General features: G+C 46.5%; 1 protein-coding gene and 1 long non-coding RNA gene across 6 annotated transcripts in view; one reads left to right on the forward strand and one right to left on the reverse strand.

Moving 5' to 3' along the window:
- Positions 1 to 27,521, reverse strand: part of LOC309638869 — a 344,192-nt gene that overhangs the window by 121,148 nt on the left and 195,523 nt on the right. The window lies entirely within an intron of this gene.
- The window catches only part of GMPR (guanosine monophosphate reductase), a 42,547-nt gene continuing 19,429 nt past the window's right edge, over positions 4,404 to 27,521 (forward strand). Inside the window, exons 1-5 of one of the 5 annotated variants that reach the window (XM_082415258.1) lie at positions 4,404 to 4,710; positions 11,337 to 11,456; positions 13,628 to 13,711; positions 16,741 to 16,914; positions 26,303 to 26,384. In XM_082415258.1, coding sequence (XP_082271384.1) covers positions 4,624 to 4,710; positions 11,337 to 11,456; positions 13,628 to 13,711; positions 16,741 to 16,914; positions 26,303 to 26,384 — 547 coding nt within the window. In that variant the 5' untranslated portion in view covers positions 4,404 to 4,623. Of the gene's footprint in view, positions 4,711 to 5,394; positions 5,505 to 11,336; positions 11,457 to 13,627; positions 13,712 to 16,740; positions 16,915 to 26,302; positions 26,385 to 27,521 lie in introns of those variants that run through there. The other 4 variants (XM_082415254.1, XM_082415255.1, XM_082415256.1 and 1 more) reach the window with 4 other exon arrangements.

The raw sequence follows: 27,521 nt of genomic DNA on the forward strand, positions 1-27,521 counted from the left end.
AAAAAGGAAAGAGGGGGAAATGCTTGAGAAGTTGTAGCCTCAATGCAGTACTACCTCCATTAAAGGAAGTACAGTTAGATTTACAACTGACTTCTTTTCAGCAATAATGGAGACCAAAAGCATTGGAGAAAGATTTTCAGTGTGCTGACGAAAATGACTACCAACCTAGAATTCTATACCTGGGAAAAATATTATTTAAAAATGAGGACAAAATAAAGACATGTTCATATAAATAAAAACTGAGAGTTAGTCACAAGCAAAACCTCACTAAAAATTTTTCTAAAGAATATTCTTCAGAATAAGAGAGCCATCCCACCTAGCAGGACTGAGTTGCAAGAAGGATAAAGTGGTAACATAAAGGTAAAAGTAATTAGATGGTGATTTAAAAACAACAACAACAGCAGCAGCAGCAATGATATTATCTACTGATCTACTGGGGTAAAAATAAATAAATGACAGAGAGACTCAAAATACCATACAAAAATAGCACGTAAGTCAGGAATGTGATGAATAGACTTAAAGTGTTCTGAGCTCCTTGTATTATTGGGGGACAGGGGTAAAGATTTTGATAATTTAAAATTAAGTTTATTAAAGAAATTAATAAGCTAAACACACATGTTATAATTTCTAGGAACTGAATTAAAAAAATAGAAACAGAATATAACTTTCATATTAGTAGAGGAGGGAAAAAGCAAATGATAAAAAATTATCAGTCATGAATGCTAAAATTAATAGAAGAAATTTCAGTGAGAAATAGGGTGAGAAATAGCATAGTTGTACAGCCTCAAAATATCTCCCTAAATTTATTTACTCGGTGGTATTTATTGCTCGGTGGTATTAACATACATCAGCAAATTCTTTGACACTCTTCCCTCCAAGAGGTGGAGCTAAATCCCCTCCACGTGAGTGTGGGCTGGCTTAGTAACTCGCTTCCAGTGAATAGAGCATGGACAGGGGAAAATGGTCACTTTACAGTGGAGAAACCTGACAGACACACCTTACCCAAGTCATCAAGGTTCACATCGCCAGTAATAAGTCACATTAATATTATGAACCCCTGATATGATACAATGAGAAGAGTGCTTCACCTCTGTGGCATCCCCCTCCCCCTACACCCACCCCCCATAACCCAAGTCTTACATTAAGAAAACATCAGGCAAATCCAAATTGAGGGACAAAATACATGACCAACTCTCTTCAAAAGTGTCGAGGTCATGAATGATAAGGAAAGTCTGAGAAACTGTCACAGATTGGAAGAGTCTAAGGATGCCCTTGGTGCTGACTACTAAGTGAAATGACGTTTGAAATCCTGATTTGAATCCTGGAACAGAAAAAAAAAAATTAGTAGAAAAACTGGTGTGACAGACAGGCCCTAGGGTTGCCTCCACGATCGCCACCTCCTGGAGCTCATGCCCTTTTATAATTCCCTCCTGTTGAGTGTGGGTGGGACCTATGACTTGCTTCTACTCAACAGAATATGGCAAAGTGATGCAACATTACTCTAGTGATTACATTTTGTTAAACAGGACTCCATCTGGCTAGCAAACTCAAATTCTCTCTACTGCCAGCTCTGAAGAAGTATGCTTTCAGGAAATATGTGGACATGTTGGAGAATCCTATATGGCAAGGATCTGTAAGCAGCCTCTAGGAGTGGAGCGAGGCCTCTAGCAAGAATCTGAAATCCTCAGTTCCGCAGCTGCAGGAAATGTATTCTCACAACAATCTGAGAGAGCTTGAAAGCGTGTCTTTCCCCAGTTGAGGTTCTGATGAGATCACATTTCCAGCTAACACCTGCATTGCAGTCTGATAAAACCTTGAAGCAAAGAACCCGAGTAAGCCAGGCCCAAACTTCTGACCTATAGAAACTGTGTTTTTAAGACTGCTAATTTTTTTGGTAATTTGTTACATAGCAATAGAAATGAATACAACTGCTAAAATCCAAAAAAAAAAAAAAAGTTACACTTTTAAAACCTCAAATTCTTTAAGTTTTCAAATTTAGGTTCCTAATCATCTTATTCTAAGTTTAGCAAATTTTACCATAAAGAAGCCTTTGAAAATGTTTAGTCCTGTTCATAAATGTAATTAAATTTCTATAAACATGTTACACTGCATATTTAAATGTAATATATTCATTTTCCGTTTAGTGCTTCAATTATTTGACTTAAGTAAAATCTTCCCATGTGTTTAAATAACTCATAAATCTAATAAATTTAAATTATAAATAGGTTGAGCCTTATGTTCTTGTGACTATTTCAACATTGCATACAGACTAGGTAAGATCGTAACTTAAATTAACAAATTGTAGGAGAGAAAAAATAATTTCCCCTCTACCCTTCTAAGTTCTCAGCTGAGACCCCTGGAACATGATTTTGTGCCTGGGAAGAGGGCAGGTATGATGGAACATTCCAGAAGGAAAAGAAATGAAATGTGCAAAGTGAGCTTGTCTCTATCCTAATAGAAAGGGAGTGGGCAAGAAACCAAGAGGAGAAGTACCATCCCGGTAAACAAGCAATGTCACCCTAAGGAGACTTTTCCTTTAAGACAGGGCAGCGGACCAGTACCGGTCTGTGGCCTGTTAGGAACTGGGCCGCACAGCAGGAGGTGAGCGGCGGGCAAGCGAGCGAAGCTTCATCTGCTGCTTCACGTTGCTTCCCATCACTCACATTACTGCCTGAACCATCCCCCCCTCCACCTACGTCCATGGAAAAATTGTCTTCCATGAAACCAGTCCCTGGTGCAAAAAAGGTTGGGGACCGCTGCTTTAAGACATCGTAGGTAATAACGACTATAAAGCCCACATTCACCCCTGTAACTTTAACCCTAGGCAGATGCTTAATAAGGTTAGTTTCTTTTCCCTCTTGGGAGAATCATTTTTAAATAACCATACCATAGAATAATTATATTTTACTTTTATTTTGTTTTTAATTAGGAACTTAAGATCAGAATTAAGTTCCCTTTCATTACTTTGAAAGTAAGCGGCCCAGCTGGCGGCCTCACAACGATTCAATAAGGGTCATAAATATTTCGTCTGCTCAACTAATTGTGGCAACTTTCATTCTCTCCCAGATAACCTTCGTTTCCTTTCATGAACTTCAAGAACTTCCTGTGGGACAAAGATGATAAGAGCAAGTGGGATGGCTAAGAATTTTATCATTTGCAGAATTTGCGTTAAATGAATATTTTGATGTGTCTTTATGGTCAGCCGTACCAAATATGAGTTCATTGAGAACAGGTCGAGCCTACAGACAACTGAAGAAAATGAAAGGTGATTCCTGCCTTTGTGCAGTTAGCAATCTAGTTTGAGGATATAAAGCATAAAGCACATAATGTAACGTGTGACCCCAAATAAATAGCTACCACTTACTGAGTAACTATGGGAGACACACACACACAACTTAATTCTCCCAAAAACCTGGGAGAGGTTAGCATTAAACGTTTTTCTTCGCCTTTTAACTTATGAGAAAACTGAGGTTTAGAGAAATTAAGTGACTCCCCCAAGGTCATCCAGCTAGAAAGTGGTGGGGTCAGGTTTTGAACTCAGGCAGAGAGAGGTCCCAGGACAAAAGCAGCTTTAGCTAACGTTGTAATAAGTTTTAAGGGCTGAGAGATTTATATTTAACTTTACTGAGACCTTGGCCAAGTTATTTCCTTTATACGGTCCTCATTTGCCTTATCTGCAAACCGGTTCCTTCATTTGGGTTGTTGTGGAGTGAACGAACAGGTGCAGGCCGAGCACTTAAGCATGTTCCTAATGCATAATGACGGCTCCGTGTGGTCAACAAGTGAGTTAAAAGTAAACTGACATCACCCATAACTCTCAGAGGGACTCGGGTCCCTCGAATCCCAGAATCTGCGCTGACTACAGACATCACGCTTTTATACAAACAAACCAACCCCTGAAATCCAAAGGGAATTCAAAAATGGCCTCAACAAGCCCACTGCTGCTAAATAGATTCACCTGCCCACTCTCTTTTCCTAATTCGATCCAACTTCCCAGGGATTTCTTAGTTTTTGGCACAGGAGAGGTGTGACTCAGCACCTGACGGGCGCACGGGGCTTGAAATCAGAGAAAGGAGAAGCGAAGCCTCTCAAGGGGAGGACTTTTCCTCGGGTTAGGCGGTCACATGCCCAGTCTCCCTATAGAGGACGTCGGTGACAGACAAGACGGTGTGCATTCCCCCTCCTCCCCAATCCCCGCCACTTCGGTCATCGCGATGAGCAAGGCCGTCAACACGGGCGGGCGGTGGTTAAAAATGTCACACAAGCGGGCTTCTTAGCATCTGTCTGGTCTGTCCCCAACTCGTCGGTCCTCCCCCTCCCCCGTCCCCGGGGCCCCGGCCGGGGGGGTGGGCGGAGCGGGCGGCGGCGGGGGGAGCGGGGCCGGGGCGGAGCCCCCAGGGCGCGGGGGCGGGCCGAGCGCGGCTGCAGGTGTCCGCAGGCCTTAAGGGCGCGGCGTGCGCGCCCGGCCGAGCACCCGCCGCGGCACAGCAAGCCCCGCGTGCCCGCCGCCCCGCCCCCTTTCCCCACGCCCCCGCAAGCCCCGGCTGCTCCCGCCCCCCAGCCCGTGCCGCAGGGAGGAGCTGCGGGCTCCCGGCGCGCCGGTCCGAGCGCGCCGCCGGCGCCATGCCCCGCATAGATGCCGACCTCAAGCTGGACTTCAAGGATGTCCTGCTCCGACCCAAGCGAAGCAGCCTCAAGAGCCGAGCCGAGGTGGGATCTTTTGCCCGGGTGGCGCGGGGGAGGCGGGTGCAAGGCGCTGGGATGTGCCAGCCTTGCCAGCTTTTCTGTGTGTCTGGAGACGGATGGGACGCTGACCCCCTTTGCCCTCCTCACCACTGTAGAAGGGGAAATGCAGCTGGTTCCCTGCCAGGACAGGAGGTGTCTTTAAGGGGTCCGACTCCGGCCTAAAATTCTAAATCCGTCCGGTCGGGTGGGCGAGGGGAAGCACACTATAGAACTAGACCCCAGAGGAGCGAAGACCAAGGGGCCAACTGACTTAGAGAGGATGGCGGGGGGTTGGTACACAGAGCAGAGACGAAGTATAAAGGGAGAGGAGATTTTGGGGCAGTGTCTCTCAGTGCGGGAAACTCTGGCTGCTTTAGTAACAGGTCTAGCAATGGAATTTTTTAAAAACGTCTGCAAAACAGGGAGACGCCGGGGCAAAAGTTCAGGGTTTACTTTCTGCGTTTCAGTGGATTTCTGGGAGTGGGGCTGCGGACCTGTGCCTGATGGCACCCACTTACTGGACTGCTTCAGTCCAGCCCAGCGTTTGGGAAGCTGGGAGCACTGGGGTGCGGGAGTAGGGGTGGAGGCGTTTTTGCTGGTCCTGCGTTAATGAGAGCAAAGCCTGAGGAACAGGTGGAGACCAGACTGGACATAGCCAGGGAGGGGGGCAGGAGGAAGGTCAAGCCGTGAAGGATAAACTAGTTGCACACAGAGTCCCCCGGAGTCGTGTATCCCGGTGACCGTGGCTTTGTGTGGCGGGCTGAGAGCCGGAGCCGAAGGTGAGGAGACTGCTGGGTCTGGAAGCGGGGGCTGCAGAAGTAAACAGCAGGAGGCTGAGCCAGCGTACTGCTTCATCCGCCCCGCTCCCAGGACCATAAATAAATCTCCTTGCGAGGCCCTGGGCTGCCTGCCGGTGCCCCCGCCTGACTCCTAACTGCAGTGCCTGGTGCTGCCAGCTGAGGGCTTGTTTGAATTCAGGAAGCCTGCTGCTGCTTTAGCCAATGACCAGGCCCTCCCAACTCACCTTCTCAAGCAGGAGGGTTGGCAGCTGGAGCCAGGACTGGAAGAGGCGAGGAATGATTAACCCTTAAACCCCGGGGATTGCTCAACTCGCTTCCTGTCCTCTATTGTGTCCTTTCGGGTGCTAAAGAGCGAGGCAGCTGCTTAGAACAATAAACAGCTGGGATGGCAGGCCTTGGTCTCCTCCTGAAGTCTAAGCAGTAGCTGGTACCTGAGTCCAGGCCAAGATGAGATGTGGGGATTCTGGGCAGACTAGTAATTTGTTGGCCTCAATAGTCTAAGTATTCACAATTCACTTAGTAGAGAGAAACTTATCTTAAGAAAAGTTATATGTTTAAAACAAGGATATAGTATGTGTATTTTCTGAAGCAGGAAACCTCTTGTGAAGGTAAAACTCAGGATTTATGTAATAAAATGAATTACTCTTTCCCAGGGAATCGTATGACGTTGTCGTGCATCATTTGGTTTCGTAATTTGGGCTGATTGAAAGTGTTAATGTCCCGGCTTCCCATGACACCTTGCAGTCTGCATGTACACATAGCAGTGAGATCTCTGTGTCCTTGAGAAGTGTTTTCGTATTTCCACGTTTGCCAGTTCCCTGCCTGGAAACCTGAGTTAACTGGCGTTGCCTTTCCATTTGGTTCCCGTCACGGTTTAGCTGCCTGCTGGCCACCCCCTATCACCTGGCTGCCTGCTTCAGTGATGTTGAGGGATCTAGGTGGACCTCTAATCCCCTCTCAGGGTTTTCTCAGTTTGCTTGTGGATGCCTGAAATTTCTTGTAAGCAGATGAAAACTTTGCGTTGTACGACCAGATAGAATCCTAAATGTATGCCCCCAGGCAGGAGGATACCTGAGTGTAAATTTGAAACTAAATGGTAAATGACCGGACTTTGAGCCTAACCAGAGAGCAGATCTGAGTGGTGCCAGGAGAGAAAACACTGGAGCTGGCAGAGTCTGGCTGGGAAGGGAGGGTTATGACAACTGACAAGATTTATCACTGCAGCAGTTTTGCTAAGAGCTGGGCCTGCTGCTGGATCATCAGGCAGTGAGCAGGAAATGGAGAGAAAGGCAGAGTGCCCTTCCACTCAGAAGTTTAGTGCTCCTGCAAGGGCATTTCCACAAGTGTCACATAAAATGAATTTGAGGTCAGCTCCCAGAGGCGAAGGCTACAGGTGGAGGTGGCCCAGGTCGCCTTCCTGTGGTTGTAACAGATCGGCAGTCTCCTCACTGTGCATCCATTGCCCACGCTCACGTCTTCACAAGGCCTTGGGCCACAAGAATAAAGGGCCACAGGGCTGCGTGGGAGCATTTGGGTAATCTTTTCAGAGGAAGTGACATGTTTGTCGATTGGGCAAGAACTTTGTCTTTCTTTGACACACTGGGGAGGTGACATCATCCCTTGACTCCCTGAGCATTTTCTTCCTAGGGACCCATTTCTTGTTCCAGTGTCCCACCCTAGCCCTTAAGCTAGGAAGATTTTTTTAAAAACCACAAACTTAACACAACCATAACTTTGGAAGTCAGACAGTGGAGGAAAATTGGCCACTTACTTGTCCTGGGACAGAGAAGACATGACCTGACGAGCTATCAGTCTCCTTAAGACTCCATAGTCGTTTTTCCACCAGTAGTCCAGTGAGAAATGGACCAGTTCTGGTGAGTTCTGGTCCAGCTTCAGTGGACGGCAGGCTGGCCCGAGGGGAATGAGACCATGGCAGAGTAGAGAGAATATCGGCTGGGAGAAAGGAGGTCTGGGTTCTTCCAAGCTCTGAGCTAGTTATTTTATTACCTGGGCTCTGTATTAGTTTCCTGGGGCTGCCGTAACAAAGTACTGCAGACTGAGTGACTTAACACAACAGAAATTTATTGTCTCGCAGTTCCTTCTGAGGGCTGTGAGGGAGAAGAATCTTCCACGCCTCTCTCCTGCCTTCGGGTTGTTTACACATAACCTTGGTGTTCCTTGGCTTGTAGATGTGTCATTCTGATCTCTGCCTTCCTCTTCAGTCAGCATTCTCCCTTTCTGTGTGTCTCTGTCCAAATTTCCCCTTTTTATAAGAACACCAGTCATACTGGAATGGGGCCCACCCTAATGACCTCATCTTACCTTGATTATCCACAAAGACCCTATCTCCAGGTAAGGTCACATGCACAGGTACTGATGGTTGGTATTTCAATACCTTTTTGGGGAGACAGTTCAAACCGTAACAGCGTGTGTAAATTTTGCTCTGTAACATCGGAGGGTTTGATGAGGCTTGCTCTTAATGCATCAGAATCACCTAGGGAGACACTCCAAAATACACATATGGTCTCCAACACAAAGGTTCTGGTTTATTAAGTGTGGGGTGGCCTGAGCATGTGTATCTTGGGAGTCATCCCACCGCGATTCTGGTGTGCACACAGACTGGCCACCGGAGCCTTTGCATTTGTGGAACCCCGTGGCTCTCTGGTAGTGTGTGGCTGCTTGGGCATCTCTGAATCCTGACACCTGATGGTGAAACTTCCAGGGGACCGAGCATGTTCAGAGGGCCAGGCTGGGGCCCACCATGCATTGCCCTGAAAGGCTGGGGTCCAAAACAATATCATCCTTACCCCTTAGCCAGACATTTATTAACTTATTCCACCCTTTTTAATTAATTAATTAATTAAATTAATTAATTGATTTAATTAATTTATTCCACCCTTTTTGAGCCACTAGGACCACAGAGATGAAAGGCATTGCCCCTACGCTCCGACTTACAGTCTACAGGTGAGACAGATAATGAATAATAAGAGAATTGCTTTAATCAGCACCATCCATAGATTTAGGGAAAAGAGGCCCCTGCCCCGGTCTCCACTTCTGCTCCCCTGTCCCCTCCTCACTGGACAGAGCTGAGGGCTGGGCCTTTCCCTCTAGGCCATGCTCCAGATACTCAGGATCCTGGATTTCCTCCCCAAATGACTTCGAGCTGATTCCAAGGCCTGCACGGGGGGCCTCTTCCCCAGGTGTGTTTCCCAAGTGCCAGCCTTGCTGCTGATATGCTCGCCTCTAACCTCAGAGAGTGGCCAGGTGACCGCTGTTGGTGGGGATGGACGTGTGTGCATGGAGCTTAGTGTGCAGACTGGGGTGTCTGTGCCCAGAAGGAAGTGCGTGGGAAGAGACAGGCCAGGGCTGGCTCCCATGACACCATGTTCTGGTGCTTTCCAGGTCATTAATGAAATTGTGTTGTAAAGGTAGGAGGATAGAACAAAATTTGTGTAGCAACTTCTTACACATTGCTCATAACGTTGAGATGTTTAGAAACGTGGCAGGTGGGCCTCTATTTGTATTTTGGGGCCCCCAAATGTTGGGCTGCAGGACTATGACGAAGGTATGTTTAAAGAACAGCAGAAACATGTATTATTGAGGTGGGGGAGGGGTGGCTTATTACTTTATGTGCCCTTTCAAACCAGGCTTAGCAGAGAGAGAGTTTGGAGGTGCTATATTTGGTGCATGGACCAGCTGTGGCAGATTAAGTGCCAAGTTTTGTTTCTGGTGGCTAGAATATTTAAAATATTTCTCTCCGTGAACAACTGGTCGTCTCGGGTGTGTGTGTGTCTGTGTCCTTCCGTCTGTGTGGATTAGGTCGGGGAAGGTATTTTATTTCTCGTTCCTAGAATTAAGGATCGCATAGATTCCGCCATATGCAGGAGAGTAGAAATGAGGGGAAGAGTTCATTGCCAAGGCTGACCTTTTCCATGGAGAACTGTTTTGGAGCGCCAAGAAAAACCCACTGTGAGCTCAGCTGGGTGCAGAGCGTAGCAGCCCTCCTCAGGCTTCTTGGAAGAAGTATAAGTAATTTGAGACCAAGGAATTCCGATTGTTTTAAGCCTGCAAAGCCAAAATGTCAGCACGCCATTAGCAGCCCAGAAGGCTGCAATTAATAGATCCCTTCAGTTATCTTTCAGGATGCAGATCGAACTTGCTTCACTGAAGTAGAACCAAGGATGGTAATGAAGGAAGTGGGGAAAGGGTTGAGCTGCCTTCCACAAGTGCTCCCGCAGTGACAGCATCTCATTTCGCCTCACCGATTGCTGTTTAAGGCCAGTGCCGCCATATTTATGACCTCGTCAGCCCAGGAAGCCTTCTGGGTGTGGAGGAGCAGGAGGTGTGAAAAGGACCTGAGGTGTCCCCTGGCGTTTTGACATGTTGATGGCAAGGTGAAAGTTACCTCCAGTGACAAAATAGGAGAAGCCTCTAGATAAATACTGATAGGAAATGATTGCTGCTGCTGTGCTCAATCAACCAGGATTAATGTAGGTCCAAATTCTTGCAGAAGCTTAAGATTTACACCTGTGTTTGTCCTGCCGGTTCTCCTTGGGGAAGTGCCCCTTTCCAGGAGGGGCTGTATCCCTCAGGGTCCCGCTGAGGAAATGAACATTGCTGCATATTTAAAACAGGAAATTTAATACAAGGCATTGTGACACAGCTGAGATGCCGGATGGAATACTGAGGGACCCCAGAGATTGGCCGCAGACAACCCACTCCCGAAGGGGAGGATCGCAAGGCCTGGGATCACTCTGTGAGCTGGAATCAAGACCGTGCAGGCCAAGGCAGAGGGGGGTTCTGGGAGAACTACTCTGACTTCACCCAGGACCATCTCCCCCACTGTCTTCCCGTGTCCCACCAGTGACCCCATTGCCCAAACCCAGCCAGAAACCAGCCTGGGAAGTGGAGCCTGCCGGGGGGTGGGGTGGGGGGCTTGGGATAAGAGCAGAGCAGGGGAAGGATGAGCATTGCATCTGTGCGCATACAAGCCTGGGATCTGCCCTGGGTCGAAGTGATTTCGATTCTGCTAGCTCTTGGCCAGCGCCTGGCCCTACCCACTGCTTTTGCCGAGCCCACCTTCCTGGCCTAGCTCTCGTTCTGGATTCCTGTCGCTGGAGTTAGTCATAAATACCCTGAGGTTGGAGTTACGGTAGAATTGGAGCTGTTTGCAAGTCAAAGGAACAAGTGGTTATGTGCACAGACGTGGCTGCAATGTCCTTCCTCCTGGCTCTTTGAAAGATGCTGATAGTCACAAAATAGCTGAGAAGGTTGAAGGGCTAAGGGATTTATGGGTTGCAGCTGACTGCAGGGTGAATTTGGATTGCCTGGTTCTCTCGGAAGGTGAGAATTAAAGGGAGCGCCTCGGTTGGCAGGGAAGAGTGGAGTGGATTTTCCCAGAAGGGGAACTGTCCCTCCCGTGCTTGGAAGTGGGCAAAGGTGACTTGTATGTGGGTGTTTCGGGCTAGGGTGAACCAGGCTGGGGACAGAAGGTGGCAGGGGGATGGGAGAGGCTGTTGAAGCAGGGAGCTTTTGATTTGGAGGCTGGGCTTGATGGCAGAACATGCAGTGCCTTGTACTGGTGCTTGAGAATTGTAAGGAGCCCGGTTCAGCTTTTGCACCCGAATAACAACCCATGACTCCATTTCCTCAGGGACTCACCTGTCTTTGGAACCCCTGGCCCAACCCCTGAGAGAATCCAGGGACCGAGGCACATACACTTCCTTTGTGTCCTTTCCACTTGCTCCAAACTCTAGAAGTTCTACCCAAATCACATAAAGAGCCAAGCACTTCTTTTCCCTTTTGCAATAGGTGGATCTTGAGCGAACCTTCACATTTCGGAACTCGAAGCAGACCTACTCGGGGATTCCCATCATTGTGGCCAACATGGACACCGTGGGGACGTTTGAGATGGCAGTGGTGATGTCACAGGTAGGACGGTGGGCTTTTTCCCTCTGAGAAGCACACTGGACAGGTGGTCAGTAGCCCACCCTCGACTTGCTCAGACACAGGGAAGAGGAGAAAAGTGAGACACTTCAGGTCATTTGCTGTGGCCGAACTGTTTGGTTCTGAGTCTGATTGTTGCTACAGGCACTTCTTTTTCTCTCTTCCATCAGAAGGTGGATGGAGTCTGGACTTTGCCTTCAGGGAGATGGTCTAGATCTACATCCATTTCTCTCTTGAAAATGCTCGTGATCCTTTTGGAAATTAGAGACACAAAAAGAAGTTGGACATTGTGCCATATTGACAGCACCTTTAAAATGAAGACAGAACCTCTTCGTCTGTTCTGTAGCATTTATTACATCATTATGGAGAAAACTTAGGTGCCAAGCACTGATTGTAATGTGTATGATGTGGTCACAGCTCACACAGGTGGGTTCCTTATACAGATGAGGAAACCGAGGCAGAGAAGGAGAGGAGCGGTCACTTGGCTCAAGGCATTTAGGCAGGTAGTCACTGAGCCAAGATTTCAAACCCAGACTGACTCCAGAATAAGGGATTTGTCTCCCAACTTACACCGACAGATACTAGTACAAGCTCAGGGTCCCTTGAGCCAGCTGCTGTCTCATTTCCTGTGAAGGGGGTAGCTAGTGCCCTGGCTTTAGAAAAATAAAAACAAAGTTATTTATGGGCAAAATCGTCATCTCACACATCTGTGTCTGCATTTGTGTCCGAGGTTCAGTGCATTTATTCATCATAGACGTGAAATGTCTGCTTCTGATGCACAGAGTATGTGCATCTATTTCCGTAGCTAATGCCTGCCAAGTGAAAAGATAAATCCAATTAGTTGAAAGAGCTTCTTGCTGTGGACAGCATGTCTAACCTCAGGAGGTGCTGGGATTCATTATTAGCCCGTGATTAGAAGGAAGATTTTCAAACAAATTATGAAGTCACAAAATGGAGTGGAGGGTGGTCTGTCTGAGTCCAGGATCAGTTGCCTCGTCTGTCCGCCCTTAGCCCCCAACGAGCTTTGGGCCAGAGGCTAATAAATTAATTGCAAAAGGAATTTGTATTTTTTGCTCCCTATCTTTTCCTGCCTCTGCTGTGATCAGCCGTTGCTACTAATGAATTATGTGTTTGTGTAAAAATGCATGGGATCAGGGAGCAGTACATAGCCCTGATGAATTCACAATCAGATTACTTAGTCCGTGAAGAACGGAGAAGTTGCTGTGCTCTTCCCATTTGCACGGGAAAGACTCCCCATGAATGAGACAGTGTGCACTGAAATAGCTAATCATGTGCGGGTCCTACGAATCTGCCATTTCTAAGATACACTGAGTTAGTGTCTTGCATTAATAAAGTCGTAGAATTTTAGGAGAGGGGACTGAGAGAACTTAGGAGCGAGGCCCTGATACAGGAGGAGGAGCCTGGGTTCTGCCTTCAGATTTGAGTTTGATTCTGGCCTTTGCCCCCTTTATGGCCAAGGGATTGTTAAATTTCTTAAACTTAAGTTTCTTAAGCCCCATCTCTGCCCACGAAGCTACTATTGCTATACAAAGTTCTGAGAAGTACATGAAATAATGTATGCGAATCGCTTGCACAAAGTAGGTATTCGGTAAACGCTTGCTGGGTTGATAGTCATAGATTTAGGATTATGATTTATGAACTTCCCTCCCTCAAGAATACCAACCGCCTGATGGGTTTAGCTTTTAGCAGGAAATGTTTAGATTGTGAACCCAAAGAAAAGCTTTCAGGTAGAAGCTGAGGTTCTTTTGGGTTGACTAAGCATAACTTTGCCTTCAGGCTGCCCTGCTGATGAGCAGGGGACCAGCCCTCTGTGCTGCTCTTGGCCTCAGTCAAGTGTGGGCTGCCCGGGGCTCTGAGAATTCTCCCTTATTCCACCCGCCTGCCTCCTGGCGTTGCCTCCTAAATCTTGAATGCTGTGTTGTCTGATCAGATTAGAGTGGAAAACACGGTTTTGTGATTTCCCTAGTTACACTTTCATCTGTTTGGGCCTCCTAGGAGCATATTCAAAGCAAATTAAGCATGAAGGGCTGGAACACCGGATGCTTTTGTATTGGTGGTTCACCCTCGCCATATGGAGGAAGGGGGCGTGGAACTCCCTTGACTTCTCGTCCTAATGGTGCTGTTTTATTTCCTAGCACTCCATGCTTACAGCAATTCACAAGCATTACACCCTGGATGACTGGAAGCTCTTTGTCGCTAATCACCCCGAATGCCTGCAGGTATGGCTCCACCCTGGTTATAAATTACATTTGTTGCAGGGGGAAGAGAATCTTTTTTTTTTCCATGTTTGTTTTATTTATTTTATTTTTTTTTAACATCTTTATTGGAGCATAATTGCTTTACAGTGGTGTGTTAGTTTCTGCTTTATAACAAAGTGAATCAGCTATACATATACATATATCCCCATATCTCCTCCCTCTTTCGTCTCCCTCCCACCCTCCCTATCCCACCCCTCTAGGTGGTCACAAAGCACCGAGCTGATCTCCCTGTGCTATGTGGCCACTAGCTATCTATTTTACATTTGGTAGTGTGTATATGTCCATGCTACTCGGAAGAAAATCTTTAGGGTTGTCAAAAGGATTTGAATTGGCAGCAGATAGACACACAGAGTCCCAAGGAGAAACTGGGGGAAGGCAATAGTGGTCCCCCAGCCATTGATCATTGCCAGGAATTTGCCCAGGAAGCCTGTACTGTATTCTTTTTAAAAAACATTAGGATTTACCTGCAAGGAATATCTTTTTTCCCTTGAGAAGTGAAGTGTTCTATCATGAGAACTTGCAGAGGACCTGGCAGTGTTTCCTTCCGGGCAACGGGTCCATTCTAAACGTGCCTTTTGACCAGAAAAGACACCTAATTATAGCAAGTTGTTATAATTGGAGCTGAATATAATGGAGCGGAATAAACAGTATGCCCTCCAGGATGGCTTTAATCAAAAAGACAGATAATAAAAAGTGTTGGCGTGGATGTGGAGAAATTGAAATCCTCCTACATTGCTGGTGGGAATGTAAAATGGTGCAGCTGCTTTGGAAAACAGTTCGGCAGTTCCTCAGAAGGTTCAACATAAGAGTTCCCATATTACTTAGCAATTCTGTTCCTAGTATAGACCCAACAGATATAGAACTATATGTTCACACAAAACCTTGTACACAAATGTTCACAGTAGCATTATTCATGATGGCCAAAAGGTGGAAACAACCCAAATGTCCATCAACTGATGAATGAATTAACGAAATCTGGTATATCCATACAATAGCATATTCAGCAGTGAAAGGGAATGAAATATTGATTCATGCTACAACATGGATGAATCTTAAACTTTTTACCAAGTGAAAAAGCCAGGCACAAAAGGCTGTGTACATGATTATGTTTACATGAAATGTCCAGAATAAGCAAACCTGTAGAGACAGAGACAGAAAGTAGATTAGTGGTTGCCTAAGGCTGTGGGATGAGAGGTTTGAGGGTGAGGGCTAAAGGGTGTGGGAATTTCTTTTTGGGGTGATGGAATGTTCTAAAATTGATTGTGGTGACGGTTGCACAACTCCGAAAATACTAAAACCATTGAATTGTGCACTTTCAAAGTTGAATTGTTTTTGACTATATCTCAGTAACACTGAAAAAAAAAAGCAGTTTGAAAATAACAAAAGCCCCAGTAGAACACACCAGACTTTGATCCTGGCACACTTGAATGGTTCTACGTCAATGCCATAGGGGAATCTCTGCATTTAGATGCTTTTCTACATGGTGAGATCATCTGTGATTGGAAAATGACTTCATATTGTACTGCTTTGAAGTTACACTGGCTTCTTTTATTTTTTTTTCCTGTGCCTTGACTATGTGTGGATTTTGATTGGGGAGAAAGTGGTTTCAGAGATAAAATAGTTCTGGCTCACTAGTGGGTCCTTCCTTTTTGCCATATTTTATTCTAATGGATTATCTGTTTCACCTTGTTCCCCTCTTCTCTGGGTGAAGTTTGGGGAGCATGAGTTTCCAGCAGTGCATTATTCATCAGAACCTTGGCTTTTTCATTACCAAGTGTGGTCATTTCACTTACTGCCCCACTCCCACCAAATTAGAGCTCATTAAGAAGGGAACATGGTACAAACTCGGTGGCACTGAGAGAAACTAACCAATCTTGAGTTTCACCTGCTAAACTTTAACAGAAATGAAGGAGAAAATAAAACTGGTAGCAGAACTCCATGGGAGGGAAAGAACGTGTGGATTTGGGGCACAGGAGGAGTGAAAATTGGGGTGAATATGCATCACATTACCAGTCCGCTTACATTCAGTATCTGGGTTGTAGCTACATTGTTGTGATTTGGGGGAAATAACAAAGGATTTTAAGATATGTCCCTCGTCTGTGGCTTATAGTTTAGAGATATGAGTTAGAATATAAACATTATATAAATTTATAAAATATAAATATCTCATAAAAGGGGAGATGCCGACTCTGGCCACAGTCCCATGGGTTAGTTTTGTTGAGGCATAAATTACTAAAATCCAAAGAGCAGATTTTGAGAGGAGCAGAGGGGTGGGTTGGAGAGCACCAGTGCTGAGCAGGTTGGGGGAGAGGGTGTCACGGACGAGGCTGTGCTGGCTTCAGATGTAAACACGTCCCAGTGCAGATGGGAAGGATGCTTTCGGGGCTTGTTCATTCTCGCACTTTGGGACATTTTGCCTCTAGAATGGAGACGCTGACTTGCAGCAACCCGTGCAGGTTACGATTTGCATGTTGTGATAATGTTGCATCGGGAGTGAAAAGGAAAACAGGAAGGAGTTTTATCAGAGGGGTTTTAGACATCGTTCCCTCCTCCTTCCTGCCGCCTAAGCGAGATGCTCAGGGTGATGGCCACGGCTTTGGCATGAGGAACCTGAGCAGACCGGCCACCCTGGCTCCCTTTATCTCTCCTCTCCTCCTGGAGGAGAATTTGCACCAGCAGCTCCATGGTTCCGAGTTCCACGTGGAGAACTTGAGGAAATGAAACAAGAGCCAGGCACGAGATTCTGTGGCTGAGGTCCAGGGCTCAGGATATGTGCAGTTTAATGGTGGGAAAGACAGCAGAGTCAGTTTAGGTAGCTGAAGAAGTGAATCTCCTTTACCTCTGCTGCTGCATGTTTCTTGAGCCGGTCCACTGTGTGTCTGTTTGATCAGGGTGGACCTCAGAGGGTCAGGATACTGTGCCCAGAACAGGCGCGTGGATGGAGGCAGGTTACTGTTCGTGTCTTACGCCTCTTGGTTTGTTTGGTACAGCATATAGCCGTGAGTTCGGGCAGTGGGAAGAATGATCTGGAAAAGATGAGCAGCATCCTGGAAGCCGTGCCACAGGTTAAGTTTATTTGCCTGGATGTGGCCAATGGATACTCGGAACATTTTGTGGAATTCGTGAAGCTCGTCCGGGCCAGATTTCCAGAACACACCATCATGGTAGGTATGGTGGGACGACCTCCTCTGGATGGGGAAGCAGAGAAGACGTGTGTAGGGTGTCCGGGGAGCTGTGTTCTCTTCGGAGCTTTTGGTGCCTTCTTCTTAGCAGACTAGTTGAGAATCAGCAGGAAAAGGGGAGGCAGCAGCTATGAAGATCTGAAAACTGGCTCTGCTCTAAAAAAATATATATATAAAATCCAGATCAGTGCCATAGGGTGTTGGCTCTTTGTCTCTGCTAAATATCATCAAGTGTTTCTTACCATGTGAGACCGTTAAACCAAGGCCTGTGTCACTGCTTGACAAAGGGTATATTTTTAAAAATGAAAACATAACTGTCTTTCTGTTTAACGTATTTATGTCATCTCTGCCCCAGTCTCCTTGCCAGTAGAAAACTCTGCTGTAAGAGTTGAAATCCACAATGTGAACACTTCAGAATAGTCAACAGTTATTTGCAAATCAGTTGGTGTCTTGTTTTATCTAACATCTTTATTTTTGACTTTTCCTGCCTTTTGGGGGGCATTTTCCTAATTTTTAACACCTTCGCTAGTTAGAATGTGTATCTCTTATTGCTGGGAAACATAGATTTACAGAAAAATGAACTAGAAGCTTTGGGGTTAAATTTGGGCTTTTGGAAAATCTATATTGTAATTGTGTGTCTTTACTAGTCTTAATTAACATGGCAATTATTGATTGACCCCTAGATAATTTACCTAACTCTCCTTCTACAAATTTTTTTGAACCCAGTTTTCTCTTTCTTTTCTTTTTTTAAATTTGTTTTATTGAAGTATAGTTGATTTACAATGTATTAATTTCTGCTGTACAGCAAAGTGATTCAGTTATATATACAGATATTCTTTTTCATATTTTCCATTATGGTTTACCACAGGATATTGAGTATAGTTCCCTGTGCTATACAGTAGGATCTTGTTGTTTATCCATTCTGTATATAAAGTTTGCATCTGCTAATCCCAAACTCCCAATTCATCCCGCCCCAATTCCCCCTCCCCCTCCCCCTGGGCAACCACAAGTCTGTTCTCCGTGTCTTCCTTTTACAAATTTTTAATTTAATTTCTCCTCACATTTCATCATTTTAAGGAAGTTGGGAGACAAGAATTAGTATTTCTGCTGATGGAGTTGAATCATCTGTTAAGGATTTTCAAAAATTTTAAAGTATTTTTATGCTTTCCAGTCATGTGAGAAGAAAGCTTCAAGAATTGTCCCAAGGTCAACCAGCTGTACCATGTCTGAGTTGGGTGGGAAACAGCAAGATTCATTTCACAACCCCCCCCCCATAATAGTGCTGCCAGCGTTGTCGTGTTTTTGATAATAGGAACACCGTTTGCTGAATACCCGTGATTCAGGAGGCTTACCTTTGTTCTTTCTCTTCTTTACAACATCTCTGTAAAGAGTAGGAATTGTTGTCCCAAGTTTACCACAGAGGAGGAATCCTAATTCCTGGTTCTTTGACTGTGGGATTTTCACAGGGTCATACCCACGTTGAGCGACAGAGCTGGGATTTGAGGTCAGGTTGGTCAGAATTCAAAGTCGAGGCTCTAGAGACCTGTTAACATGCTCTGTCCTTGTTAACTTTAGTGATGAAGCTCCCTCCTTCCACTAGGCCTGCTTCCCAGTTCTGGGGTGGGGAGGTTGATCTTCTTCGGGCTCGTGCTGTTGGGTGATGAAGTTACCTTCTATCACGTTCCAATGATGCATATGTATCTAGTCACGAGGCCCCAGCTGACTCCGCTGCCCCTCATCATCTGTGGAAACTGAGAGATGAGAAAGCTGGGCTCCTGGGAGGGCAGAAGCCCCCTGCCCTCAGATGGGACCGGGTAGCCATACAGGCATTTGGTATTAAACATAAACTGTGCAGTGATGACTGGGATGGTAAAAGAGCAGGACAAATATTTGAGCAGGAGAGCCGTCCTTTCTTGATTCCTTCTGGTGAGCAGGGGTTGCTGTTGACATTGCTTCTGATCTGAGGTGGTGGGATCTGGGTCTTTCCAGATCTTTCCAGTTCACCTCCAGTGTTTTAACTGCTCTGGAGATACAAGGGAGCAATAAACTGGGGAAGCTGCCCTTTACACCTGTTTGCATTTGAGGGTATAGGAGTGAGTTAAAGGGTTAGGAATCAGAAATGACACTTATTTAATGAAGGAACTTAGTGGCTCCACTTTTTTGTCTTTGATAATTCACATATTCAGTTGCGAAATATGACATACATACAGACAAGTGCTTAAAACATGGATTTTTAATAAATAGTCATAAAAGAAGCAGCCCTTCAGCATACCTGTGCTCAGCAGCCCCTGCTCCCACCTCAGACGAAATCCCACCTCAGCACCCCATCCTGCCTGGTGCTCCTTTCCTTCCTTGTGTGTCCCCAGTTTTGCCATCTACTGATGCATTCCTAAACAACACTTTAATTTTGCCTATTTTTGAACCTTATATAAATGGCAATCCTACCCAGAAAATCTTCTGGGTCTTCTTTGGCTCTGTAGTACATTGAGATGTACCCATGTCATTTCGTGGAAGCTGGGCGGTAATACACTGTTCCTGGAAGGAATCTTAATCCCACTTCCCAGACGCCTCCCTTGCCCCCGACCTCTCGCTCCGCTTTGCTGCTGGTTGTCCCACCGTTAACATCGCTGAGTGCCCCTGAAGTTGGTGTGGCCACATGAGCCGAACCATGCTGGGGACATCGCCTACCTTCTGAATCTCATTCTCCTCCCCTGTGAAAAGGAGGTTGAGGATAAAAATGATTGGAGCACTTTTGGGGGGATCAGATGGGCTGATGTTTTGTTAAGGGTGTGGCGGTCAGTCACACAGTGGTGTGTCGTGGTGAGTACCGTTGAGGGCACGTGCTCTGGGAACGGAGCCGGAGGTGGAAGGCTGACGGAGAAGAAGAGTCGGGGTGGGTTGGGGGGTTTTTGTTTTAAGAAGAGGGAGAAAATGTGTCCCACTTGTTTAAACAAGGGTAGTGATAGCAGAAATCCCCTGGAGCCCCAGAGCTTCCATTGCATGGTCCACCCAGTTGGCTGTTGAGTTTTAACTCACAGCTGGCTGTGCACAGGGCTGAGCGAGCTGCTCGTCGTGGAGCCGGAGAGCCTGGGTTCCAGCCCCAGGGAGACGGGCGGGGCAGGGAAAGGGCATCGTGGCCAGTGCAGGGCCTGGGGGTTGCTGGGGTGTGGGGAGTGAGGCAGGGAGGGGGAGATTGACGCAGAGTTCCCAAGGACCCCCGGACAGCCACCAATGGCAGGTGCCTCTGTAGCGCCTGCCGGCTGCCCAGGGAATATGTTCTCGTTGTTCGTGTTGGGTTTCCCCAGCCATGAGCAGGAGGCTTCGGCGAGGTAGGTGTGTCTTCCTCAGCCGTGCTTTGTCTGCACTGACCCCTGAGATCTGTGATTCACTTGGAAACCTCTGGTACTCATATGTCCTTGGTTTTTAGGAAGATAATTTCTCTCATGGCTCTTGGAGGCGTTGGGAGGATGCATTTGTCCAGTGTTTGGAAACTGAAAGGTATATAACATGGGCGCTGAGTGCTATTGTGATGGTTACACTGCAGTGAACCGAAGCGCAGCTCAGAAGCGTTGTTGGTAGAGGCTGGCGATTCCTGGGAGTCTGCATCAGGGGCGAGGGCTTGTTGCTTCTCGTGCCCAGCACGTCCTGGATTTACGTGGACCCTTTTTTCTTGTCTTTCACCTAAGGCAAGCACTGCCACAGGTCGAGAGTGGGGAAGCGGGGATTTGTAGACAATGTCATTGGCAGAAAAGGGTCCTGTGAAGATGCTGGGTGTGAGAAGAGTGTGACAAGTCCTCTGGGCCTTTGCCTGGTGGCTTTCATAGAGGAAAGGGAATGATGTGTTCTTGGGTGTATTCCAGGTACTGTGGAAAAAAAGGCACTAGCGTGGACCAGGCACTTCTCTTTTAATGATAACTCGTCCTTGTGTAAGATAAAGGCGCCTGTTGTACTTTAATTGATGGGAAACTTCATCTCGGGTCAAGAAATTTTTGAGGGTCACGCAGCCAGTGAGAGGTGGGCCTGGGGTTCAGCGCCTGTCCCCGGGGCCTGGCATCTCTCCTTTATACTGTGCTGCAGCCCGGCCACCTGCCAGCTCAGGCTCATTGGGATGCAGAGGTCCCTACATTGGGTCTGGGAAGTGCCTTTGTGCTGGTGGCTTGCTCCTTTTTTTTTAAAAGATTTTTTTGATGTGGACCATTTTTAAAATCCTTATTGAATTTGTTACAATATTGCTTCTGTTTTTATATTTTGGTTTTTTGGCTGCGAGGCACGTGGGATCTTAGCTCCCTGACCAGGGATCGAACCCACACCCCCTGCATTGGAAGGCGAAATCTTAAACACTGGACTGCCAGGGAAGTCCCTGGCAGCTCTTTCTGATCTGGTCCTGAGGACATAGGCCCGTGACACCTAATCTGTTCAGATGAGACTAGCTCTGCTCCCCTGGGGAATGCCAAGTCAGCCACCATTGGCCAATCCCCAGGTAGCCACTGGCACGTCCTTGGCATTTCCACGTGTGGCCAGCGGCTCAGGCACCTGCCTGGGTTCTTTCTCCAGCTGTCATGGTCAGACAAGGTTCTGAGCCCCGTGGAGGCCCTGCCCGCTCTGTGCTTCTTCCCGAGAGGCGGACGCCCTTCAGTGTTCCTCATGGGTGTCGGCCATGGGCAGCTGAACGTACCTCCTTGAAGCATAAGGGCCCTCTCAGGCTGAGTTACCTGGATTTTGTTTTCACCCTCTTTCTGCAACTGGTGTGAACTGAAACTGCGGCAGAAGCTATGACAGGCCTCAGAGATTCAGCCGATGTTTGTCTCTGAGAGTCATACAGTGAACTCAGTTTCTTGTGCCGTGAAAGGTGGTTATTGCCCTGATAGCATCTCCTAGTCCCTGGTTTCACGGGTAAGTAAAGGGACACCTTCGTGGGCATGGGAGAAGGCTCTGGCATTAATGTTCCAGCACCTTCTATTAGGTGTTGGCCCCCAGGCCAGATCCAGCCTGCTGACCTCTGCCTTAGATCATTCTGCAGAAAGGATTTTTCTTGGCAAAAGGCCTCAGAGGAGCCGGTAGAAAGTGGGTAGAGAAGTTATTGTTTCATGGTTATGAAATTTCAGTTTAGAGTGATGAAAACGTTCTGGAGATGGATATTGAACTTTCTTTATAAACCTTACCGTGACAACGATGGGTGGGTCTGATCAGTCCCGCTTTATAGCAGGATATATGCAGACTCAGAGTTGAAGCTATTTTTTTTTCTTTAAATAAATTTATTTATTTATTTATTTATTTATTGGCTGCATTGGGTCTTCGTTGCTGTGCGCGGGCTTTCTCTAGTTGCATTGAGCGGGGTCTACTCTTTGTTGCGGTGCGCTGGCTTCTCATTGCAGTGGCTTCTCTTGTGGAGCACAGGCTCTAGGCGTGCAGGCTTCAGTAGTTGTGGCACGTGGGCTCAGTAGTTGTGGCTCGTGGGCTCTAGAGCACAGTCTCAGTAGTTGTGGCTCACGGGCTTAGTTGCTCCGCGGCATGTGGGATCTGCCCGGACCAGGGCTCAAACCAGTGTCTCCTGCATTGGCAGGCGGATTCTTAACCACTGTGCCACCAGGGAAGTCCCTGAAGCTATTTTCTTAAAATTTCATGGCGAGTGGGAGGGCCATCGTTCAACCCCAGGGCTTTCTGAACTTATTTTGCCATAGATGTCTGGGTCTAAAGGAAAGCTGGAGGACTTGGGGCTGGTTCTTGCCCAGAGGACTTTTTAAAATGCTACAGAAGTACTTGAAAGGTTTGTTTTGTCCCTTTTTATGCCTTTTCCCTGGACCCTCATACCTTTCCTGGGCATGGAGGAGCCAGAGGGACGCCTGGACAGGGCTTGGCCTCCCCGGGAAGAGGGGTTGCCTAGCGGAAATCTCCACTTGCCTGCTTTGGGGCCCAGCTGAGGGTCTGTAGCTTCTGTTTTGTCCTGGCTGCCCGGTCATGGCCGAGCCGGACCTGCTGCCACATGCGGTCACGTTCTGAGCCTCCGGTATCCGCTGCCCACAGGAGCTGCTTCAGCCAAGATAAGCCGACTCCTTGCTAATCACCCCCTGCCAACTTCCGCCCCCTGAGCCCGCAGGCTGCCTGGGCCATGGGCTGGGCTTTCCCCGGAGCCCGACGGCGCTCCCCTGGCCTCTCTCATTTCTGAATTTGTCTTTTCCTTTCTGCCCTTATTTTTGCCCTTCTTGGTTTCAAACTTGAACAGACAGATTTTGTTCCTGCGAGTGGACACTCACCATTCTCTCCTGGTCATCTGCATTCTTGTTGTGTGGTCCTCAGGCTGGAAGCCTTTCGTAATCACTCTGGGTTTTTCCACGCTCAGCCCTCTCTGCCGTGACTGTGTCTGACCACTGGTTCAGGATCCCGCAGGCAGTTCAGGGGACACGGGGACACCTGGGGGAGCTTCTGGGCTCTTAAAATAGCATCAGCTTCCTCCATGCTTTTAAACCTACTTTGACCTCATATGGTTGTACCTGGTATGTTCATCCTGAGCTGATTTGAATTTATTTGGTGTAAAGTAGGCCCTTTTAAAATCAAATGGTCTGTAGGAGGCATCAGGTTTGGGGGGGCGGAATCCACAATGAAAATGAAACCTTGTAGGGAGCTTAGAGTAGCTTCTTTTAAGTGTTTTATTTTAACTTATTTTTATTCTTTAAATTAACTTTAATTTTATTTTTAAAATATATTTTGAATTTTTAGCAAGTCAACCAGGGAGAAAGAATGAGGGCATCTTGTTTCTTGGGTTCCTAAGTTCTTTTTTTCTTTTTAAATTTATTTATTTATTTTTGGCTGCGTTGGGTCTTCGTTGCTGCGCGCGGGCTGTCTCTAGTTGCGGTGAGTGGGGGCTACTCTTCGTTGCGGTGCGCGGGCTTCTCATTGCGGTGGCTTCTCTTGTTGGGGAGCACGGGCTCTAGGAGCGTGGGCTTCAGTAGTTGTGGCACACAGACTTCAGTAGTTGTGGCTCGCGGGCTCTAGAGCGCAGGCTCAGTAGTTGTGGCACACGGGCTTAGTTGCTCTGCAGCATGTGGGATCTTCCCGGACCAGGGCTCGAACCTGTGTCCCCTGCGTTGGCAGGAGGACTCTCAACCTCTGAGCCACCAGGGAAGCCCCTACTAAGTTCTTTCTCAGGTTCAGAGTTCATGCTGGTCCTGTGCTTAAGGAAAAACACCCTAAAAAAAAAATCACATTTAATTATAAAAGTAATGCAGTTTCTACTGTCAAATCCAGGAAATTGTAAAGAAGAATGATTAATAACAGTCAGAATATTCCTTCACCTTAGACGTAATTTGTCAGCATTTTGGTGTATGTTTTCATCTACACCTATGCTTGTCTAACAAAATTGAGATCTTACTATTTCTTTCTGTTTCCCCTAACATTATACTGAAAGCATTTAAGCATTTTCCCATGGCATCAAACCAATCTTGAAAACATCCCATGGATGGGTCATAGATTGTCGAACCAGTCCCATTTTGGGGACTATATTTGCAGGTTTACACTGTTACAAATAATACATCTTTGTAGTTAAATCTTTGACCTCATTTGTGATTACTGCCTTGAGAGAAAATCCTGGAAGTTATTGGATCAAAGGATATACATACTTTTGCATTTCTCTACATGGACAAATTGCTTTCTGGGAAAACTTGTTCTGGAGTAGACATTCCACCGGCAGAGAATGAGTGTCTGTTTTCTCTTCAGTGTTTAGTCTTTATAATCATTGATAATTTAAGTGAAAAGTGGTACCTCGCTGGTATCTTCATTTAAATTTGATTACTAGTGAGGTTGAACACTTTCCCTATGTTTTTGGCCACTTTTATTTCTTTCATTAGTTTGTTCATGTCCTTTGGCAGTTATTCTGTGAGGTGGTAGCATTTTTCTTGTAGATTTGGAAGAGCTCTTGTAATGTTAGTAACTCTTTGTCATAATTGCAGGTATTTTTCTCCACCAGGTTGCTTATTAGTTTTGTTGATTATATGTATGAGTGTGTGCGCTTATATGTACACAGGTTTTTAATTTTCATATAGATGGATCTATCTTTATATATTTTTTGTTTTATGCTTATTACAAGTATTCAAAGTTTTCTTCTAAATCTGGGAGACAACTTTTAATTTAACTCATTAATCCATTTGAAGCTTATTTTGGTGAAAAGTATGAGTAATAATCTGTATCTTTTTCCAAAAGATCCCTTTCCCCAGCTCTGTCTATTGAAATACTGTTCTTTCCTCAATGACATGTAAGGCCATCTTTATCATGTACTATATTCTCATATGTTCCCGTCCTTTTTCTGGGCTATCTGTCATTTTCCATTATCAGATGCTGTTGGAATTAAAGTAACTTTGAGCCCTCCTCATTGTCCTTTTCCAAAGATCCTTTTATACAAAGTTAAAAGTCACTTTGTCTAGGTGGAGAAAGAAATACTCTCTCTGGGAATCAATTCAGCGAAAAGACATTTGGGGCTTCAATGCCAAAGAATCAGTCGCACAAGTTAGGGATGCATTTCCCAAAATAAGACTTTGCATAGTTGTGAAAATTTAAACAGGCATCTTGCCAAGTATCCTATGTACCAGCTGAAGGATCCACAGGGCAGTGAGTTGTAACAAAAAGGGCTATTTTTGTGTTCCCAGACTCCTGCCGTGAAAGAACATATACTATTTTCAAACCAGCTGCATCCTTCTGGTTTTTAGATTCTGCCACTTCCTGGCTTATGTGTTTATTAGGACCACAGCTTCATGTTGTTCTGCAAATGATGTACGTTCCAGTGCTGTTGGGTTTGTCTGCCGTTTCATATCTTGGTGGGAACCACTGACCCTAGAGTGGGATACCCAGGTATTTTCCCAACTGTGAGATGACCAGTAGTTCTCTAATCCTGGGTTCCATAGAAGTTCCTCAGGGGTTTTACAGACTGTGAGCAATAAAGATTTTAATCAGCAGAGAGAGTGTTTCATTGCTTATTTTATATATTTGGGTTCTCTGTAAGATTTTGTTTTGTCCATCACTGATATGTTCAACAAGCCCTGACCTAGATAGTCTGAGGTCTCTTGGAGTTCTGAAGTCATGTAATTCTGTAGTTCCTCATGCTGTCAGCTCACCCAGAGGTAGCCCCGGGTGTCCAATTCTGTGTGCTTGTTAATAGAGAAGAAAGGAAACCTGGAGAATACTCTAGCCCACCAATTTCAGACTGAATGTCGATTCAGGGATTGGCCCATTGTTTTCCCCCATTTTTTCTTTTATCCCCCGGCTGCCTGGTGGCTTCAGAACATGCTCCCCCTTATCTTCAGGTGTGGGGTTCCTCCATCACTTGCTTTGTTCCACCAGGAGTAGTTCATGATCTCGAGCTGTATGCTTTCTGTCCCAGGCAGGGAACGTGGTGACGGGAGAGATGGTGGAAGAGCTTATTCTTTCAGGAGCAGATATAATCAAAGTGGGCGTTGGACCAGGTAAGACTTGCTGGGAGCACAGCATGGGGTGTGGGGGCGGGGCAGAATTGGGATCTGGGGCTTGGAGGGACCGGAGATGCCCAGAAGGTACCCCATGAAAGATCCATCCACAGGTTTAAAGCACATTTCTTTTGGAAGTATCATTGAGCTTCTGATCACAAGAGGCTCCTGAACAGAAATATCATTGAGCTGCTTTCTGATGCCTCTGGGGAAGTTCTGAATGAACTTGAATGTGATTCGAACGAGCTCTTGGTTTCAGAACATTAACGTGGAAGAAAAGAATGAGGTCTCGTGAATGACCCCATTCACCTTGAAGAGGAAGGTGAAGGGTGGAGAATCCATGGGGACAAGTTTATGTGAATGTTTGAGGGACCCCAAACATTGCCAATGGCCATGCAGCTGTGAGGTCACAGTCGAACTTGACCCGTGGCTTAGGCAGTTCTCAGCTTTGGCTCCTCGCCTGGTACGTATGCATCTCAGATTTTGCAGCATCCTGCCGGGCCTTCTCTCCCAGGATCGCCATTGGCATTTTGAACTGAGGAACGAGGAGGAACCTTTCTGTCCTATAGTGGGCGGTTCCATTTTCTCTTGGGGCCACTTGATGCTGGCCTTCCCCTTTGGCCAGACAGGAGCATGAGCTTCTGTGTTTTTAATGTCTTCATTGTCACATTTTAAAATTCCTCCTTGCACATCCTTTATTAACCAAACACTAAAATTGAAGAGAAGGAAAGAAGGAGATCCACATTTTTTTTCTTTTTTAATTATTAGCACCTTTATTTATTTATTTATTTATTTATTTATTTATTTATTGGCTGTGTTGGGTCTTTGTTTCTGTGCGAGGGCTTTCTCTAGCTGCGGCAAGCGGGGGCCACTCTTCATCGCGGTGCGCGGGCCTCTCACTTTCGCGGCCTCTCTTGTTGTGGAGCACAGGCTCCAGACGCGCAGGCTCAGTAGTTGTGGCTCACGGGCCCAGTTGCTCCGCGGCATGTGGGATCTTCCCAGACCAGGGCTCGAACCCGTGTCCCCTGCATTGGCAGGCAGACTCTCAACCACTGCGCCACCAGGGAAGCGCCACATTTTTTTTTTTTTAAAGAAACCCATATCTTATGTATTTATTTTTGGCCGCGCTGTGCGGCA

This window comes from Balaenoptera physalus (genome assembly GCF_965194825.1).
Source record: "Balaenoptera physalus genome assembly, chromosome: 11".
Lineage (NCBI taxonomy): Eukaryota > Metazoa > Chordata > Mammalia > Artiodactyla > Balaenopteridae > Balaenoptera > Balaenoptera physalus.